At 38.5% G+C, this 19654-nt stretch overlaps 1 protein-coding gene across 2 annotated transcripts in view; it reads right to left on the minus strand.

The window, feature by feature from the left end:
- OCA2 (OCA2 melanosomal transmembrane protein) overlaps positions 1-19654 on the minus strand; it is a 299659-nt gene that overhangs the window by 21359 nt on the left and 258646 nt on the right. For both annotated transcript variants that reach the window (XM_082395480.1, XM_082395481.1), the window contains one exon: positions 2380-2473. In XM_082395480.1, the coding sequence (XP_082251606.1) occupies positions 2380-2473 (94 nt within the window). The remainder of the gene's footprint in view (positions 1-2379; positions 2474-19654) is intronic.

Genomic DNA, 19654 nt, shown 5'->3' on the forward strand with positions numbered 1-19654 from the left:
TGAGCAAAGGAAGATTCTGGATTTCTGGCTATATAGCTGAGTCATCAATTTTCTAACAGGTTTATAACTTGCTGATTGCTGAAGATTCTCTGTAAAGTTCTTTCCTGGCTGTCCACCCTTCAAAAGGTGGCTCTCTGCCCTGTCCCCACTTCAGTGTAGTCTGCAAAGGCCCAGCATGTCTCTGAAGCTTTTCTCTCATTGGTTCTGCAGCATAACCCGCTTCACTGCACACTCTACAAAGGCACTAAGAGATTTCACTTAGCTTTTCTGTTCCTCAGGAACCATCTAGAAAATGTCCCATCCCCACCTAACTAAAAATTGGCTTTGATTTCTTTTGAAGCTGTTACTAGCTTTGTAATGTACCATGTATTTGCTTTCTCTCCTTCACTGCTTTACCTCACTTCCTCCCTCAGTCTTCCTGCCCTAGGAGTACATGTCCCGATAAATCTTCAGCATGCAAACTTGCCTCAACCTCTGCCTTCTAGGACACCCAGGCTAAGGCAGATTTTTCTTAAGACTTATTTGAATTGTTCTTAGCTCTTAGTAAAAAGAGCAATCAAAAGGTACTGAGAGCAGACCAGGAAAGACTTTTTGTTTCAAACTATTTAGTGAGTCACACCCAATTTATAGAACAAATGACATTTCTCAAACCAACTGAAAATTTCTATTTAAAATGGTCTTCAAAATATCAAACCCTGTGGGACTGGGGAATTATGGTTTAATGGGTACAAAGTTTCAGTTTGGGATGATGAAAAAGTTCTGGAGATGGATAGTGGTGATGATTGCACAATATGAATGCACTTAATGTCACTGAACTGTACACTTAAAATTGGTTAAAATTATAAAATTTATGTTATGTATATTTTACCAGAATTTTTTAAATTGTCAAACTCTGAGTTAATGAGAGAAGGTCCCCCAATAGAATAAATGTAGAGCTAACACCCAGCACAAGTAGGCATCCACTGTACCAGGAAAAAGTACCATTCAATGACCAGAGCTACTAGGTTAAAAAGATCCCATGGCTTACTATTTTATTGTTCACTATAGCTACAAAAGGGGCTCAGTCAACAAATGTTTAATCATATTTTAAGTTATTAGCCATACAAATGGTCCACGTTAACTTCTCTCCTTGATAATCCCCTCCATATTCATTATACATGTTCTGGGGGAATCTGAACTAGCCCAGGAGTCTTCTCATCCTTTGAGACCCAGCTCAAAACTTCCCCTCTGGAGAGCCATTCCTGACTTTCCCTCAGTCTCCCTGGTACCCCCTGAGCACTCTATGCACTTGGCCATGAGAGGATACATTTATGTTATAATCTTAGCTTAGGTGACTGTCTCCCCACTCTGAAGGAAAATGCCAGGGTATAGAAGATGTTCAATAAGGTTTAACGAACAAAATTTCACACAGAGGACACATTTCCAGGTGTCTTTGGATTCTGTTTCTACCACTGATATTAAATGCAGCTGTGAATGCAGTTATTGCTTTTCCTGGGGCTGATCTCAGATGGGGGCCATTTTAACAACCCTGCACTCAGAACGTGAGGCCTCAGTTGCTGGATTAGGTGAATTAGCTCTCCAGAAATCACAGCAACTTCACTGAATGACATTAATCCCCCTTTACAAACAAGAAGATAAACTAAAAAGAAATTTGTTGATCTAATAGTTGAGACAAATCAAATAACAGAGAAAGCTAGACTATCTAAGAATATCTGGATGTAAAAATAAAAACTTAAAAGGTATCTAGTGTGTTTATCTAAGATTCTCACAATCCTCTTGTGTTCCCAAAGGAGATTAGGCCTCCTTCCAAATACAATCACATCCAAAGCCTTTGTGTTTACTCACCAGAGGTTAGTCTCTCCCAACATTTTTCTAATTGGCTTTTCAATGACTCCACAGGACAACACACTCCTCCAGCCAAAAAGACTTTTTAAAAATCTTTCTTCTTACTCTTAGGTTAGAGTCTCTACTTCTTAGCTTACTCATTCACCACTTCACCTCCTCCCCAACACACACTGCTTTAAAAGGGAATAAGAAGCTGCCACCGAGGATGGTTTCTGATTCAATATCTGTTTCTAAACCTAAGCCACATCTGCATGCATTGTGGGAGCAGGTTAACTTTGAGATGTCATAATGATCATCCTCAGGCCACAGACTTAGAATGTCAGGGGCAGTTCTGCAGAGAGTGAGAAGTGACAGGCCATGCAGAGGAACTGAGTATGCCTAGAACTGCTCCAGTCAAAGGTGAAGATGGGTTTCCACTCAGGAAATCATCTGGACTATTCCTACTTTACTTTCAATTTGGCATGCATTAATCATCACTTCAGGCTCACCACAGTGTCAGGGGGCCCTCCCTCAAATGCATTAACACCCCCTTACCTCCCAGGCAGGCGCCGAGGGCAAGGGCATACATGAGCGGTGGCACAGGCAGGCTGACCTCAGGGTCTCTGCTCAGGTTCAGGAGCACAGGAATCTGTGGAGGAAAAGGACACTGATATCAGGTCCATGGAAGCCCAGAGGAGTTGCCCATTCTATGACCAACTTGCAAAATCCAAAGCACTTTTTTAGCAGTCAAACTGTATGGAGCACAGGATGTTCAAAAGGAAACCAAAGCAAACTTCAGAATCCACAAAACCTTGAATTTGAGCCCATCAGTAAGTCTTTGTTTCCAGCCACATGACAACTGGTCCCCCTTCTCCTCAGCTCCTTCTCCAGCTTCTGCTGTGGATTCCTAAATGGGGTGAAGTCGCATAGAATCTAACACAGTGCTTGGGACCACAACCATCTGACCAGCATTTATTAGCCCTGCAATGGATCAAGTTCTACACTAACTCCATGCATACATCATCTTATTTAATCCTCAAACTTCCTCCAGTTGTGTATGTTATTCCCTCAATTGATGGATAAGGACATCGAGACATGGAGAGACACAGATCTTGTAAGTGGCCAAGCCAGAATCAGTTCTCTGATTCTAAACTGCATGCAGGTAAACCGGTGCTAAATCATTTCTCACTACTGCCTCTGTGCAGTCATCCCACACCTGCTGATATTTGTGATGTAACAGGCACCAGATTCAATGACTAGGAAGTAGTATTCTCTAGTAAATCATGACAGCATCCAGTGCATCTTTCTAATAGGGATAAATTTCACATTATAGTAATCAGTGAAACACGTAGTTGTGACGTTTCTGTGAGAAATTTGTGCTCCCAAAACATGCCCCCTTGTGGCTCATGTTGCTAATGAAGGACAGAAGAAGATGTAGTCACTGGACCTGCTTCCAGCACGCTCAGGAGATGTTAGTCCATGTTATCACTGTTAGGTTCCTCGGAGCAGCCCATTAGAGGTTAAGGAGGGACCCCTGGACCTGCTGCCTTGGAACAGTTGCCTTGTGTGAACCTCTGTAAAGAGCAGGAAGAGGAGGGCTCCAACAGTAATCCATCTGGAAAGGACTACCCAAAATCGCAGACAGAAAGCTAAAAACAATGTGGAGATATGTAAATGACATGTGATTTCATTTGCTATAGAGAATTAGGGGACAACAGAGCCACACTCTACTGGACACCAGGTTTCCGGATGTCATAAAAGCAACACCTCATTGCTTATTTGGGAAGATTGGATCACTCCCCATCCTTTTATCTCTGCAATAGGACTTCACTTGCATGCCTTCTGCAGTGGTCTCCAGTGAAACAGACAGATCTACACCAAGAGAAGGGCCCCTGCAGCTTCCAGTGAAACTACAGGTGGCCTCAGTCCTTGCTGCTTCACCAGAACCCCACCAGTATATGCGTGTTTGTAACTGGCCCTTGCCACCACACAGGCACCTGCTGCTGGCCCCTGCAGCCAAGTGTGCATACACCACCAGCTCTGATCACCACTTTCATCAACCCTGGTCCCTAGCTGCAGGAACTGGAGGCATCACTGAGGACCACAACAGTCCTTGCAGTCTCTGTGGACCATCAACACCACTCACCAAGGACCACACACTATCAACAATGTGGACTCCAGCATGCTGAGCCAACAAATCACCATGCCCCCTGGAACTAGAGCTGCCACATGCCCTCACAATTGGTGCCCTGTGCTCAGGTCATGGTACTCTCAAGCATGCCCCCAACTGCAGGTGAAGATATTTTCCATAAAGTCTGGAAGAGATGACTGCTTCTCCACATGTGCAGACACTTGTGCCAGGCTACAGGGAACAAGAAGAATCAGGGAAACATGACTCCACCAAAGAAAGAGTGTAAACTTCCAATGATTGACCCCAAAGAAATGGAGATTCAGGAATTGTCAGACACAGAATTCAAAATAATTGTTCTAAAGATGCTCAGAGAGCTACAAGAGAACTCAAATAAACAATTTAGAAAAAATAGGAAAACAAAACAAGAACAAAATGAGAAGTTCAACAAAGAGACAGAAAACATTAAGAAGAACCAAATAGAAATTTTGGAGCTGAAGAATACAATGACTGAACTGAAAAATTCAATAGAGAGCTTCAATAGCATACTGGATTAAGCAGAAGAATCAGTGAGATCAAAGACAAGTCATTTGAAATTATCCAATCAGAGGAGCAAAAAGAAAAGAGAATGAAGAGAAATGAAGAAAGCCTACAGAAAAAAAACCTATGTATCATTGTAGTCCCAGAAGGGGAAGAGAGGAAAGGGGGCAGAAATCTTATTTAAAGAAATAATGGCTAAGAACTCCCAAATCTGGGGGAAGATTTGAATAATCCAAGTTCATGAAGTTAATAAATCACCCCAAAATTTCAATCTAAAATATTCTTCTTTAGGACATATTATAATAAAAGTGTCTAAAATCAAAGACAAAGAGAGAATTTTAAAAGCAGCAAGAGAAAATAAATTTCTCTCATAAAAGGAATCCCCCACAAGGCTATCAGTGGATTTCTCAGTAGAAACCTTACAATTCACAAGAGAATGGGATGATATATACAAAGTGCTGAAAGAAAAAAACCTACCAACCGAAAACACTTTACCTAGCAAAGCTGTCCTTCAGAAATGAAGGAAAGATAAAGACTTTCCCAAACAAACAGAAGCTGAGGGAGTTCGTTACCACTAGACCAGCCTTGCAAGAAATGCTGAAGAAAATTCTTCAAGCTGAAATGAAAACATGTTAATTAATAACATGAAAAAAGGAAAGTATAAAATTCATTGGTAAGTATACAGTCAAATTCAGAATACTCTTAACACTGTAATGGTGATGTGTGAATCACTTAACCCTAGTATAAATGTTAAAAGATGAAAGTATTAAAATAACTATAGTTACAGGAACTTCTTAATGAAAACACAAGATTAAAAGATGTACATTGTGACACAAAAAACATTAAATGTAGTGTGAAGTAAAACAATAGATTTTTTGTATGCAATTAAAGTTGAGTCATTAGTTAAAATAGACTGTTATAAGATATTTTATTAAGGCTTCAGGGTAACCACACTACAAAAACCTATAACATATACACACAAGATAAAGAGAAGAGAATGAAAACATACCACTACAGAAGCTTATCAATTTACAAAGGAAGACAACAAGAAAGATACAAAAGAACTACAAAATAGCCAGAAAACAACAATAAACAAGACAGCAATAGTAAGTCCTTACCTATCAACAATCACTTTAAAGGTAAATGGGTTAAATTCTCCAATCAAAGGGCACAGAGTGGCTGAATGGATTTTTAAAAAAAGAAAAGAAAAACAAACAAACAAAAAAAAACAAGCCCCAACTATATGCTGTCACAGGACACACATAGGCTCAAAGTGGAGTGATGGAAAAAGATATTCCATGCAAATGAAAACCAAAAGAGAGCAGAAGTAGATTTTTACATCAGAAAAAATAGACTTTACGTCAAAAACTGTTAAGAGACCAAAAAAGTCACTATATAATAATAAAGGAGTCAATTCATTGATAGCTTTTACAATTGTGAATATATGTACATCCTACATCAGAGCACCTAACTATATTAAGCAACTATTAACAGATCAGTGGATTTCAATGTCTTATGTAAAGAAAGATCATCCAGACAGAAAATCAATGAAGAAATATTGGGTTTAAACTACACTTTAAAATAAATAGTCCTAACAGTCATATACAGAACATTCCATCCAATAGCCGCAAAATGCACATTCTTGTCAAGCACACACTGAGCATTCTCCAGGATAGATCATACATTAAGTCACAAAACGAGTCTTAAGAAATTTAAGAAGAAAGAAATCATATCAATGATCTTTTACAATTACAATGGTGTGAAACTAGACATCAATAACAAGAAGAAAGCTGGACAACTCACAAATATATGGAAATGAAACCACATGCTCCTGAAGAATCAGTGGGTCAAAGAAGAAATAAAAAGGGAAATCAAAAAATATCTAGACAGACCTTCAAGATGATGGAGGAGTAAGACGTGGAGATCATCTTCCTCCCCACAAATACATCAGAAATACACCTACATGTGGAACAACTCCTACAGAACACCTACTGAATGCTGGCAGAAGACCTCAGACAACCCAAAAGGCAAGAAACTCCCCAATGTACCTGGGTAGGGCAAAAGAAAAAAGAAAAAACAGAGACAAAAGAATAGGGACAGGACCTGCACCTCTGGGAGGGAGCTGTGAAGGAGGAAAAGTTTCCACACACTAGAAAGCCCCTTCACTGGTCGAGACGGGGGTGGCAGGGGGAAAGCTTTGGAGCCACGCAGGAGAGCACAGCAATAGGGGTGCAGAGGGCAAAGTGAAGAGATCCCCACAAAGAGGATTGGTGCCGAACAGCAATCACCAGCCTGAGACATTTGTCTGCTCACCCATTGGGGTGAATGGGAGCTGGGAGCTGAGGCTCGGGATTCAGAGGTCACATCCCAGGGAGAGGACTGGGGTTGGCTGTGTGAACACAGCCTGAATGGGGCTAGTGCACCACAGCTAGCCAGGAGGGAGCCCGGGAAAAAGTCTGGAACTGCCTAAGAAGCAAAGGACCATTTTTTCGGGGTGTGCGAGGAGAGGGGATTCAGAGCACTGCCTAAATGAGCTCCAGAGACGGGTGAGAGCTGGGGGTATCAGCGTGGACACCAGAGATGGGCATGAAATGCTAAGGCTGCTGCTGCAGCCACCAAGAGTCCTGTGTGCAAGCACAGGTCACTATTCACACTTCCCCTCCTAGGAACCTGTGCAGCGCGCCACTGCCAGGGTCCCGTGATCCACAGACAACTATCCTGGGAGAACACACAGCACACCTCAGGCGGTTGCAATGTCACACCAGCCTCTGCCACCACAGGCTCACACTGCATTCCGTACCCCTACCTCCCCCCGGCCTGAGTGAGCCCAAGCCCCATAATCAGCTACTACTTTAACCCCATCATGTCTGGGCAGGGAACAGATGCCCTCAGGTGACGTACACACAGAGGCGGGGCAAAATCCAAAGCTGAACCCCAGCAGCTCTGCAAACAAAGAAGAGAAAGGGAAATTTCTCCCAGCAGCCTCAGGAGCAGCAGATTAAATCTCCACAATCATCTTGATGTACCTTGTATCTCTGGAATACATGAATAGATGACATATCATCCCAAAATTGAGGTGGTGGACTTTGGGAGCAACTGTAGACTTGGAGTTTGCTTTCTGCATCTAATTTGTTTTTGGTTTTATGATTATCTGAGTTTAGCAATTAGAGTTTATTATCATTGGTAGATTTGTTTATTGATTTGTTTGTTATCTTCCTTTTTTTATATATAGATAAACTTTTTTTTCCTTTTTCTCTTTTTGTGAGTGTGTATGTGTATGATTCTTTCTGTGATTTTCTCTGTATAGCTTTGCTTTTACCATTTGTCCTAAAGTTCTGTCAGTACAGTTATTATTATTTTTTTAGTATAGTTTCTAGTGTTTGTTATCATTGGTGGATTGGTTTTTTTCATTTGGTTGCTCTCTTTTCTTCCTTTCCTTTTTAAATTACATTTAAATTTTTATTTTTAATAATTTTTTATTTTTAATTTTAATAACTTTATTTTATTTTGTTTTATTTTCTTTCTTTCTTTCCCTTTCTTTCTTTCTCTCTCTCTCTTCCTTTCTCTCTCTCTCTTTCTTTCTTTTTTTCTCCCTTTACTTCTGAACTCTGTGGCTGACAGGGTTTTCATGCTCTGGCCGGGTGTCAGACCTGAGCCTCAGAGGAGGGAGAGCCGAGTTCAGGACATTGGTCCACCAGAGACCTCCTGGCTCCATGTAATATCAAATGGCGAAAGCTCTCCCATAGATCTCCATATCAGCACTAAGACCAGCTACACTCAACGACCAGCAAGCTACAGTGCTGGACACCCTATGGCAAAAAACTACCAAGACAGGAACACAACACCACTCATTAGCAGAGAGGCTAACTAAAATCATAATAAGGTCACAGAACTCCAAAACACACCACCAGACTCAGTACTGCCCACCAGAAAGACAAGATCGAGCCTCATCCACCAGAGCACAGGCACCAGTCCCCTCCACCAGGAAGCCTACACAACCCAGTGAACCAACCTTACCCACTGGGGGCAGACACCAAAAACAACGGGAACTACAAACCTGCAGCCTGTGAAAAGGAGACCCAAAACACAGTAAGTTAAGCAAAATGAGAAGACAGAGAAACACACAGCAGATGAAGGAGCAATCTATAAACCCACCAGCCCAAACAAATGAAGAAGAAATAGGCAGTCTACCTGAAAAAGAATTCAGAGTAGTGAATGATAGTGAAGTAGGAAATGATAGTAAAGATGCTCCAAAATCGTGGAAATAGAATGGAGAAAATGCAAGAAACATTTAACAAGGACCTAGAAGAACTAAAGAGCAAACAAACAATGATGGACAACACAATAAATGAAATTTAAAATTCTCTAGAAGGAATCAATAGCAGAATAACTGAGGCAGAAGAACGGATAAGTGACCTGGAAGATAAAATAATGGAAATAACTACTGCAGAGCAGAATAAAGAACAAAAGAATGAAAAGAATTGAGGACAGTCTTAGAGACTTCTGGGACAACATCAAATGCACAAACATTCGAATTATAGGGGTCCCAGAAGAAGAGAAAAAGAAAGGGATTGAGAAAATATTCAAAGAGATTATAGTTGAAAACTTCCTTAATATGGGTAAGAAAATAGTTAATCAAGTCCAGGAAGTGCAGAGAATCCCATACAGGATAAATCCAAGGAGAAACATGCCAAGACACATATTAATCAAACTATCAAAAATTAAATACAAAGAAAAAATACTAAAAGCAGCAAGGGAAAAGCAACAATTAACATACAAGGGAAACCCCATAAGGTTAAAAGCTGATCTTTCAGCAGAAACTCTTCAAGCCACAAGGGAGTGGCAGCACATATTTAAAATGATGAAAGGGAAAAATCTACAGCCAAGATTACTCTACCGAGAAGGATCTCATTCAGATTCGATGGAGAAATTAAAATCTTTACAGACAAGCAAAAGCTAAGAGAATTCAGCACCACCAAACCAGCTTTACAATAAATGCTAAAGGAACTTCTCTAGGCAGGAAACACAAAAGAAGGAAAAGACCTACAATAACAAACCCAAAACAATTAAGAAAATGGTAATAGGAACATACATATCGATAGTTACCTTAAATGTAAATAGATTAAATGCTCCAACGAAAAGACATAGGCTGGCTGAATGGTTACAAAAACAACACCTGTATATATGTTGTCTACCAGAGACCCACTTCAGATCTAGGGACACATACAGACTGAAAGTGAGGGGATGGAAAAAGATATTCCATGCAAATGGAAATCAAAAGAAAGCTGGAGTAGCAATTCTTATATCAGAAAAAATAGACTTTAAAATAAAGACTATTACAAGAGACAAAGAAGGATACTACATAATGATCAAGGGATCAATCCAAAAAGAAGATATAACAATGGTAAATATTTATGCAACCAACATAGGAGCACCTCAATACATATGGCAAATACTAACAACCATAGAAGGGGAAACTGACAATAACACAATCAGAGTAGGGATCTTTAACACCCCAATTTCATCAATAGACAGATCATCCAAAATGCAAATAGAGAAGGAAACACAAGCTTTAAATGATACAATAATCAAGATGGACTTAAGTGATATTTATAGGACATTCCATCCACAAACAGCAGTTTACACTTTCTTCTCAAGTGCTCATGGAACAATGTCCAGGATAGATCATACCTTGGATCACAAATAAAGCCTTGGTAACTTTAAGAAAATTGAAATCATATCAAGTATCTTTTCTGACCACAACACTATGAGACTAGTTATCAAGTACAGGAAAAAAATCTGTAAAAAATACAAAAAAATGGAAACTAAACAATACACTACAAAATAAGCAAGAGATCATTGAAGAAATCAGAGAGGAAATCAAAAAGAAAGAAACCTAGAAACAAATGACAATGAAAACACGATGACCCAAAACCTATGTGATGCAGCAAAAGCAGTTCTACGAGGGAACTTTATAGCAATACAAGCCTACCTCAAGAAACAAGAAACATCTCAGATAAACAACCTAACGTTACACCTAAAGCAATTAGAGAAAGAAGAACAAAAAACCCCCAAAGTTAGCAGAAGGAAAGCAATCATAAAGATCAGATTACAAATAAATGAAAAAGAAATGAAGGAAACAATAGCACAGATCAATAAAACTAAAAGCTGCTTCTTGAGAAGATAAACAAAATTGATAAACCATTAGCCAGACTCATCAAGAAAAAAAGGGAGAAGACTCAAACCAATAGAATTAGATATGAAAAAGGAGAAGTAACAACTGACACTGCAGAAATACAAAGAATCATGAGAGATTACTAGAAGCAACTATACGCCAAAAAAATGGACAATGTGGAAGAAATGGAAAAATTCTTAGAAAAGCACAACCTTACGATACTGAACCAGGAAGAAATAGAAAATATAAACAGACCAATCACAAGCACTGTAATTGAGACTGTGATTAAAAATCTTCCAACAAACAAAAGCCCAGGACCAGATGGCTTCACAGGTGAATTCTAACAAACATTTAGAGAAGAGTTAACACCTATCCTTCTCAAACTCTTCCAAAATATAGCAGAGGGAGGAACACTCCCAAACTCATTCTACGAGGCCACCATCACCCTGATACCAAAACCAGACAATGATGTCACAAAAAAAGAGAACTACAGGCCAATATCACTGATGAACATAGATGCAAAAATCCTCAACAAAATACTAGCGAACAGAATCCAACAGCACAATAAAAGGATCATACACCATGATCAAGTGAAGTTTATCTGCAGAATGCAAGGATTCTTCAATGTATGCAAATCAATCAATGCAATACACCATATTAACAAACTGAAGGATAAAAACCATATGATCATCTCAATAGATATGCAGAGAAAGATTTCGACAAAATTCAACATGGATTTATGATAAAAGCCCTGCAGAAAGTAGGCATAGAGGGAACTTACCTCAACATAATAAAGACTACCTATGACAAACCCACAGCCTACATCGTTCTCAATGGTGAAAAACTGAAAACTTTTCCTCTAAGATCAGGAAAATGATAAGGTTGTCCACTCTCACCACTGTTATTCAACATAGTTTTGGAAGTTTTAGCCACAGCAATCAGAGAAGAAAAGGCAATAAAAGGAATCCAGATGGAAAAGAAGAAGTAAAAGTGCCACTGCTTGCAAATGACATGATATTATACATAGAAAATCCTGAAGATGCTACCAGAAAACTACTAGAGCTAATCAATGAATTTCATAGAGTAGCAGGATACAAAATTAATGCACAGAAATCTCTTGCATTCCTATACACCAGTGATGAAAAATCTGAAAGAGAAATTAAGGAAACACTCCCATTTACCATTGCAACAAAAAGAATAAAATACCTAGGAATAAACCTACCTAAGGAGACAAAAGACCTGTATGCAGAAAACTATAAGACACTGATGAAAGAAATTAAAGGTGATACAAACAGATGGAGAGATATACCATGTTCTTGGATTGGAAGAATCAACATTGTGAAAATGACTATACTATCCAACACAATCTACAGATTCAATGCCATCCCTATCAAACTACCAATGGCATTTTTCACAGAACTAGAACAAAAAATTTCACAATTTGTATGGAAACATCAAAGACCCTGAATAACCAAAGCAATCTTGAGAAAGAAAAACAGAGCCTGAAGAATCAGGCTCCCTGACTTCAGACTATACTACAAAGCTACAGTAATCAAGACAGTATGGTACTGGCACAGAAACAGAAATATAGATCATTGGAACAGGATAGAAAGCCCAGAGATAAACCCACGCACATATGGTCACCTTATCTTTGATATAGGATGCAATAATATACAATTGAGAAGTGAGCCTCTTCAATAAATGGTGCTGGGAAAAGTGGACAGCTACATGTAAAAGAATGAAATTAGAACACTCCCTAACTCCATACACAAAAATAAACTCAAAATGTATTAAAGACCTAAATATAAGGCCAGAAACTATAAAACTCTTAGAGGAAAACATAGGCAGAACACTCTATGACATACATCACAGCAAGATCCTTTTTGACCCACCTTCTGGAGAAATGGAAATAAAAACAAAAATAAACAAATGGGACCTAATGAAACTTAAAAGCTTTTGCACAGCAAAGGAAATCATAAACAACATGAAAAGACAACCCTGAGAATGGGAGAAAATATTTGCAAATGAAGCAACTGACCAAGGATTAATCCCCAAATTTTACAAGCAGCTCATGCAGCTCAATATCAAAAAGACAAACAACCCAATCCAAAATGGGCAGAAGACCTAAATAGACATTTCTTCAAAGAAGATATACAGATTGCCAACAAACACATGAATGAATGCTCAATATCACTAATCATTAGAGAAATGCAAATCAAAACTGCAATAAGGTATCACCTCACACCCATCAGAATGACCATCATAAAAAATCTATAAACAATAAATGCTGGAGAGGGTGTGGAGGAAAGGCAACCCTCTTGCACTGTTGGTGGGACTGTAAATTGATATAGCCACTATGGAGAAGAGTATGGAGGTTCTTTAAAAAACTAAAAATAGAACTACCATATGACCCAGCAATCCCACTACTGGGCACATACCCTGAGATAACCACAATTCAGAAAGAGTTATGTACCACAATATTCATTGCAGCTCTATTTACAATAGCCAGGACATGGAGGCAACCTAAGTGTCCATCGACAGATGAATGGATAAGGAAGATGTGGCCCATATATACAATGGAATATTACTCAGCCATAAAAAGAAACGAAATTGAGTTATTTGTAGTGAGGTGGATGGACCTAGAGTCTGTCATACAGGCTGAAGTAAGTCAGAAAGAGAAAAACAAATACTGTAAGCTAACTCATATATATGGAATCTAAAAAAAAAATGATTCTGAAGAGCCTAGGAGTAGGACAGGAATAAAGATGCAGACATAGAGAATGGACTTGACACTGGGAGGGGGAAGGGTAACCTGGGACAATGTTTGACAGTGGCATGGACATGTATACACTACCAAATGTAAAAAGATAGCTAGTGGGAAGAAGCCGCATAGCACAGGGAGATCAGCTCAATGCTTTGTGACCACTTAGAGGGGTGGAATAGGGAGGATGGGAGGGATATGCAAGAGGGAGGAGATAATGTGATATATGTATATGTATAGCTGATTCACTTTGTTATAAACAGAAACTAACACACCACTGTAAAGCAATTATACTCTAATAAAGATGTTTAAAAAGAAATCTAGACAAACAAAAATGGAAAAACAGCATACCAAAATCTATGGGATACAGCAAAAATAATTCTGAAAGGGAAGTTTATAGCAATAAATGCCTACATTAAGAAAAAAGAAAGATCTCAAATAAACAACCTAACTATTTACACCTCAAGGAACTGGACAAGCAAACTAATCCCAGAGTTAGCATAGTAAGAAAATAACAACGATTAGAGCATAAATAAATGAAATAGACTAGAAAACCATTAAAAAGGTCAATAAAAACAAAGATCTGGTTTTTTGAAAAGAAACAAAATTGACAAACCTTTAACTAGAATAATAAAAGAAAGAGAGAGTTCAAATAAATACAAATGAAAAAGGAGGTATTATAACACCTAGAAACACATAGGATCACAGGAGACTACTATGAACAATTATACAGCATAGTGGACAACCTGGAGAAAATGGACCTCAAAACATACATCCTACCAACACTGAATCAGGAAGAAATAGAAAATCTGAATAGACACATAACTAGTAATGAGATTGAATCTGTAATCAAAAATCTCCCAAAAAAGAAAAGCCCAAGACCAGGTGGTTTCACTGGAGAATTCTACCAACCATTTAAAGAAGAATTAATGCGAATGCTTCTCAAACTCTTCCAAATTTTTGAAAAGGAAGGAACTCTTCCAAACTGGTGAATTTTTCCAAACATTTAAAGAAAAGTTAACACCAATACTTATCAAACTATTCCAAAACCTGAAGAGGAAATATTTCCTTACTCATTCTATGAGGTCAGCATTACTCTGATATCCAAGCCAGATAAAGACACTGCAAGAAAATAAAACTACAGACCAATATTCCTTATGAAATTTGGCACCAAATTACTGAACTTCAGGACTTCATTGCCTCTTCAAACATGAGACAAATGGAGAGACTTTAGGGCTCAGGCAAAAGAGGACAAAACCACAAAAGGAGCAGAAACACAGGTAACATCACTCAGGAAACAAGAAATAAAATTTAAAAGCAGCAAATGATGAAAAAGGTTTTCTGTGAGACAAAGAGATGGGATAAAGGTGTTGGTTTTTTTTTGTTTTTGTTTTTGTTTTTTTTTTAACATCTTTATTGAAGTATAATTGCCTTACAATGGTGTGTTAGCTTCTGCTTTATAACAAAGTTAATCCGTTATACATATACAATATGTTCCCATATCTCTTCCCACTTGCATCTCCCTCCCTCCCACCCTCCCCATCCCACCCCTCTAGGTGGTCACAAAGCACCGAGCTGATCTCCCTGTGCTATGCGGCTGCTTCCCACTAGCTATCTATTTTACATTTGGTAGTGTATATATGTCCATGACACTCTCTCACCCTGTCACATCTCACCCCACCCCCTCCCCATATCCTCAAGTCCATTCTCTAGTAGGTCTGTGTCTTTATTCCCGTCTTGCCACTAGGTTCTTCATGGCTTTTTTTTTTCCTTAGATTCTGTATATATGTGTTAGCATACTGTATTTGTTTTTCTCTTTCTGACTTACTTCACTCTGTATGACAGACTCTAACTCCATCCACCTCATTACAAATACCTCCATTTCATTTCTTTTTATGGCTGAGTAATATTCCATTGTATATATGTGCCACATCTTCTTTATCCATTCATCTGTTGATGGACATTTAGGTTGCTTCCATGTCCTGGCTATTGTAAATAGAGCTGCAATGAACATTTTGGTACATGACTCTTTTTGAACTATGGTTTTCTCAGGGTATATGCCCAGTAGTGGGATTGCTGGATCGTATGGTAGTTCTATTTGTAGTTTTTTAAGGAACCTCCATACTGTTCTCCATAGTGGCTGTATCAATTTACATTCCCACCAACAGTGCAAGAGAGTTCCCTTTCCTTCACACCCTCTCCAGCATTTATTGTTTCTACATTTTTTGATGATGGCCATTCTGACCGGTGTGAGATGATATCTCATTGTAGTTTTGATTTGCATTTCTCTAATGATTAATGATGTTGAGCATTCTTTCATGTGTCTGTAGGCCATCTGTATATCTTCTTTGGAGAAATGACTATTTAGCTCTTCTGCCCATTTTTGGATTGGGTTGTTCGTTTTTTTGTTATTGAGCTGCATGAGCTGCTTGTAAATCTTGGAGATTAATCCTTTGTCAGTTGCTTCATTTGCAAATATTTTCTCCCATTCTGATGGTTGTCTTTTGGTCTTGTTTATGGTTTCCTTTGCTGTGCAAAAGCTTTTAAGTTTCATTAGGTCCCATTTGTTTATTTGTGTTCTTATTTCCATTTCTCTGGGAGCTGGGTCAAAAAGGATCTTGCTGTGATTTATGTCATGGAGTGTTCTGCCTATGTTTTCCTCTAAGAGTTTGATAGTGTCTGGTCTTACACTTAGGTCTTTAATCCATTTTGAGTTTATTTTTGTGCATGGTGTCAGGGAGTGTTCTAATTTCATACTTTTACATGTATCTGTCCAATTTTCCCAGCACCACTTATTGAAGAGGCTGTCTTTTCTCCACTGTATATGCTTGCCTCCTTTATCAAAGATAAGGTGACCATATGTGCGTGGGTTTATCTCTGGGCTTTCTATCCTGTTCCATTGATCAATATTTTTGTTTTTGTGCCAGTACCAAACTGTCTTGATTACTGTAGCTTTGTAATATAGTCTGAAGTCAGGGAGCCTGATTCCCCCAGCTCCATTTTTCGTTCTCAAGATTGTTTTGGCTATTCGGGGTCTTTTGTGTTTCCATACAAATTGTGAAATTTTTTGTTCTAGTTCTGTGAAAAATGCCAGTGGTAGTTTGATAGGGATTGCATTGAATCTGTAGATTGCTTTGGGTAGTAGAGTCATTTTCACAATGTTGATTCTTCCAATCCAGGAACACAGTATATCTTTCCATCTATTTGTATCATCTTTAATTTCTTTCATCAGTGTCTTATAATTTTCTGCATACAGGTCTTTTGTCTCCTTAGGTAGGTTTATTCCTAGATATCTTATTCTTTTTGTTGCAATGGTAAACGGGAGTGTTTTCTTAATTTCACTTTCAGATTTTTCGTCATTAGTGTATAGAAATGCAAGAGATTTCTGTGCATTAATTTTGTATCCTGCTACTTTACCAAATTCATTGATTAGCTCTAGGAGTTTTCTGGTAGCATCTTTAGGATTCTCTATGTATAGTATCATGTCATCTGCAAACAGTGACAGCTTTACTTCTTTTCCGATTTGGATTCCTTTTATTTCTTTTTCTTCTCTGATTGCTGTGGCTAACACTTCCAAAACTATGTTGAATAATAGTGGTGAGAGTGGGCAACCTTGTCTTGTTCCTGATCTTAGTGGAAATGGTTTCAGTTTTTCACCATTGAGGACAATGTTGGCTGTGGGTTTGTCATATATGGCCTTTATTATGTTGAGGAAAGTTCCCTCTATGCCTACTTTCTGCAGGGCTTTTATTTTTTTTTTTTAAACATCTTTATTGAAGTATAATTGCCTTACAATAGTGTGTTAGCTTCTGCTTTATAACAAAGTGAATCAGTTATACATATACAATATGTTCCCATTTCTCTTCCCTCTTGCATCTCCCTCCCTCCCACCCTCCCCATCCCACCCCTCTAGGTGGTCACAAAGCACCGAGCTGATCTCCCTGTGCTATGCGGCTGCTTCCCACTAGCTATCTATTTTACATTTGGTAGTGTATATATGTTCATGACACTCTCTTACCCTGTCACATCTCACCCCACCCCCTCCCCATATCCTCAAGTCCATTCTCTAGTAGGTCTGTGTCTTTATTCCCGTCTTGCCACTAGGTTCTTCATGGCCTTTTTTTTTTGTTTCCTTAGATTCCGTATATATGTGTTAGCATACTGTATTTGTTTTTCTCTTTCTGACTTACTTCACTCTGTATGACAGACTCTAACTCCATCCACCTCATTACAAATACCTCCATTTCATTTCTTTTTATGGCTGAGTAATATTCCATTGTATATATGTGCCACATCTTCTTTATCCATTCATCTGTCGATGGACATTTAGGTTGCTTCCAGGTCCTGGCTATTGTAAATAGAGCTGCAATGAACATTGTGGTACATGACACTTTTTGACCTATGGTTTTCTCAGGGTATATGCCCAGTAGTGGGATTGCTGGGTCGTATGGTAGTTCTATTTGTAGTTTTTTAAGGAACCTCCATACTGTTCTCCATAGTGGCTGTATCAATTTACATTCCCACCAACAGTGCAAGAGTGTTCCCTTTCCTCCACACCCTCTCCAGCATTTATTGTTTCTAGATTTTTTGATGATGGCCATTCTGACCGGTGTGAGATGATATCTCATTGTAGTTTTGATTTGCATTTCTCTAATGATTAATGATGTTGAGCATTCTTTCATGTGTCTGTAGGCCATCTGTATATCTTCTTTGGAGAAATGTCTATTTAGGTCTTCTGCCCATTTTTGGATTGGGTTGTTCGTTTTTTTGTTATTGAGCTGCATGAGCTGCTTGTAAATCTTGGAGATTAATCCTTTGTCAGTTGCTTCATTTGCAAATATTTTCTCCCATTCTAAGGGTTGTCTTTTGGTCTTGTTTATGGTTTCCTTTGCTGTGCAAAAGCTTTTAAGTTTCATTAAGTCCCATTTGTTTATTTGTGTTCTTATTTCCATTTCTCTGGGAGCTGGGTCAAAAAGAATCTTGCTGTGATGTATGTCATAGAGTGTTCTGCCTATGTTTTCCTCTAAGAGTTTGATAGTGTCTGGCCTTACACTTAGGTCTTTAATCCATTTGGAGTTTATTTTTGTGCATGGTGTCAGGGAGTGTTCTAATTTCATACTTTTACATGTACCTGTCCAATTTTCCCAGCACCACTTATTGAAGAGGCTGTCTTTTCTCCACTGTATATGCTTGCCTCCTTTATCAAAGATAAGGTGACCATATGTGTGTGGGTTTATCTCTGGGCTTTCTATCCTGTTCCATTGATCTATATTTCTGTTTTTGTGCCAGTACCAAACTGTCTTGATTACTGAAGCTTTGTAGTATAGTCTGAAGTCAGGGAGCCTGATTCCCCCAGCTCCATTTTTCGTTCTCAAGATTGCTTTGGCTATTCGGGGTCTTTTGTGTTTCCATACAAATTGTGAAATTTTTTGTTCTAGTTCTGTGAAAAATGCCAGTGGTAGTTTGATAGGGATTGCATTGAATCTGTAGATTGCTTTGGGTAGTAGAGTCATTTTCACAATGTTGATTCTTCCAATCCAGGAACATGGTATATCTCTCCATCTATTTGTATCATCTTTAATTTCTTTCATCAGTGTCTTATAATTTTCTGCATACAGGTCTTTTGTCTCCTTAGGTAGGTTTATTCCTAGATATCTTATTCTTTTTGTTGCAATGGTAAACGGGAGTGTTTTCTTAATTTCACTTTCAGATTTTTCGTCATTAGTGTATAGAAATGCAAGCGATTTCTGTGCATTAATTTTGTATCCTGCTACTTTACCAAATTCATTGATTAGCTCTAGGAGTTTTCTGGTAGCCTCTTTAGGATTCTCTATGTATAGTATCATGTCATCTGCAAATAGTGACAGCTTTACTTCTTCTTTTCCGATTTGGATTCCTTTTATTTCTTTGTCTTCTCTGATTGCTGTGGCTAACACTTCCAAAACTATGTTGAATAATAGTGGTGAGAGTGGGCAACCTTGTCTTGTTCCTGATCTTAGTGGAAATGGTTTCAGTTTTTCACCATTGAGGACAATGTTGGCTGTGGGTTTGTCATATATGGCCTTTATTATGTTGAGGAAAGTTCTCTGCAGGGCTTTTATCATAAATGGGTGTTGAATTTTGTCGAAAGCTTTCTCTGCATCTATTGAAATGATCATATGGTTTTTCTCCTTCAATTTGTTAATATGGTGTATCACATTGATTGATTTACGTATATTGAAGAATC

The sequence above is a fragment of the Balaenoptera borealis genome, assembly GCF_965194805.1.
Source record: "Balaenoptera borealis genome assembly, chromosome: 6".
NCBI classification, from domain to species: Eukaryota; Metazoa; Chordata; class Mammalia; order Artiodactyla; family Balaenopteridae; genus Balaenoptera; species Balaenoptera borealis.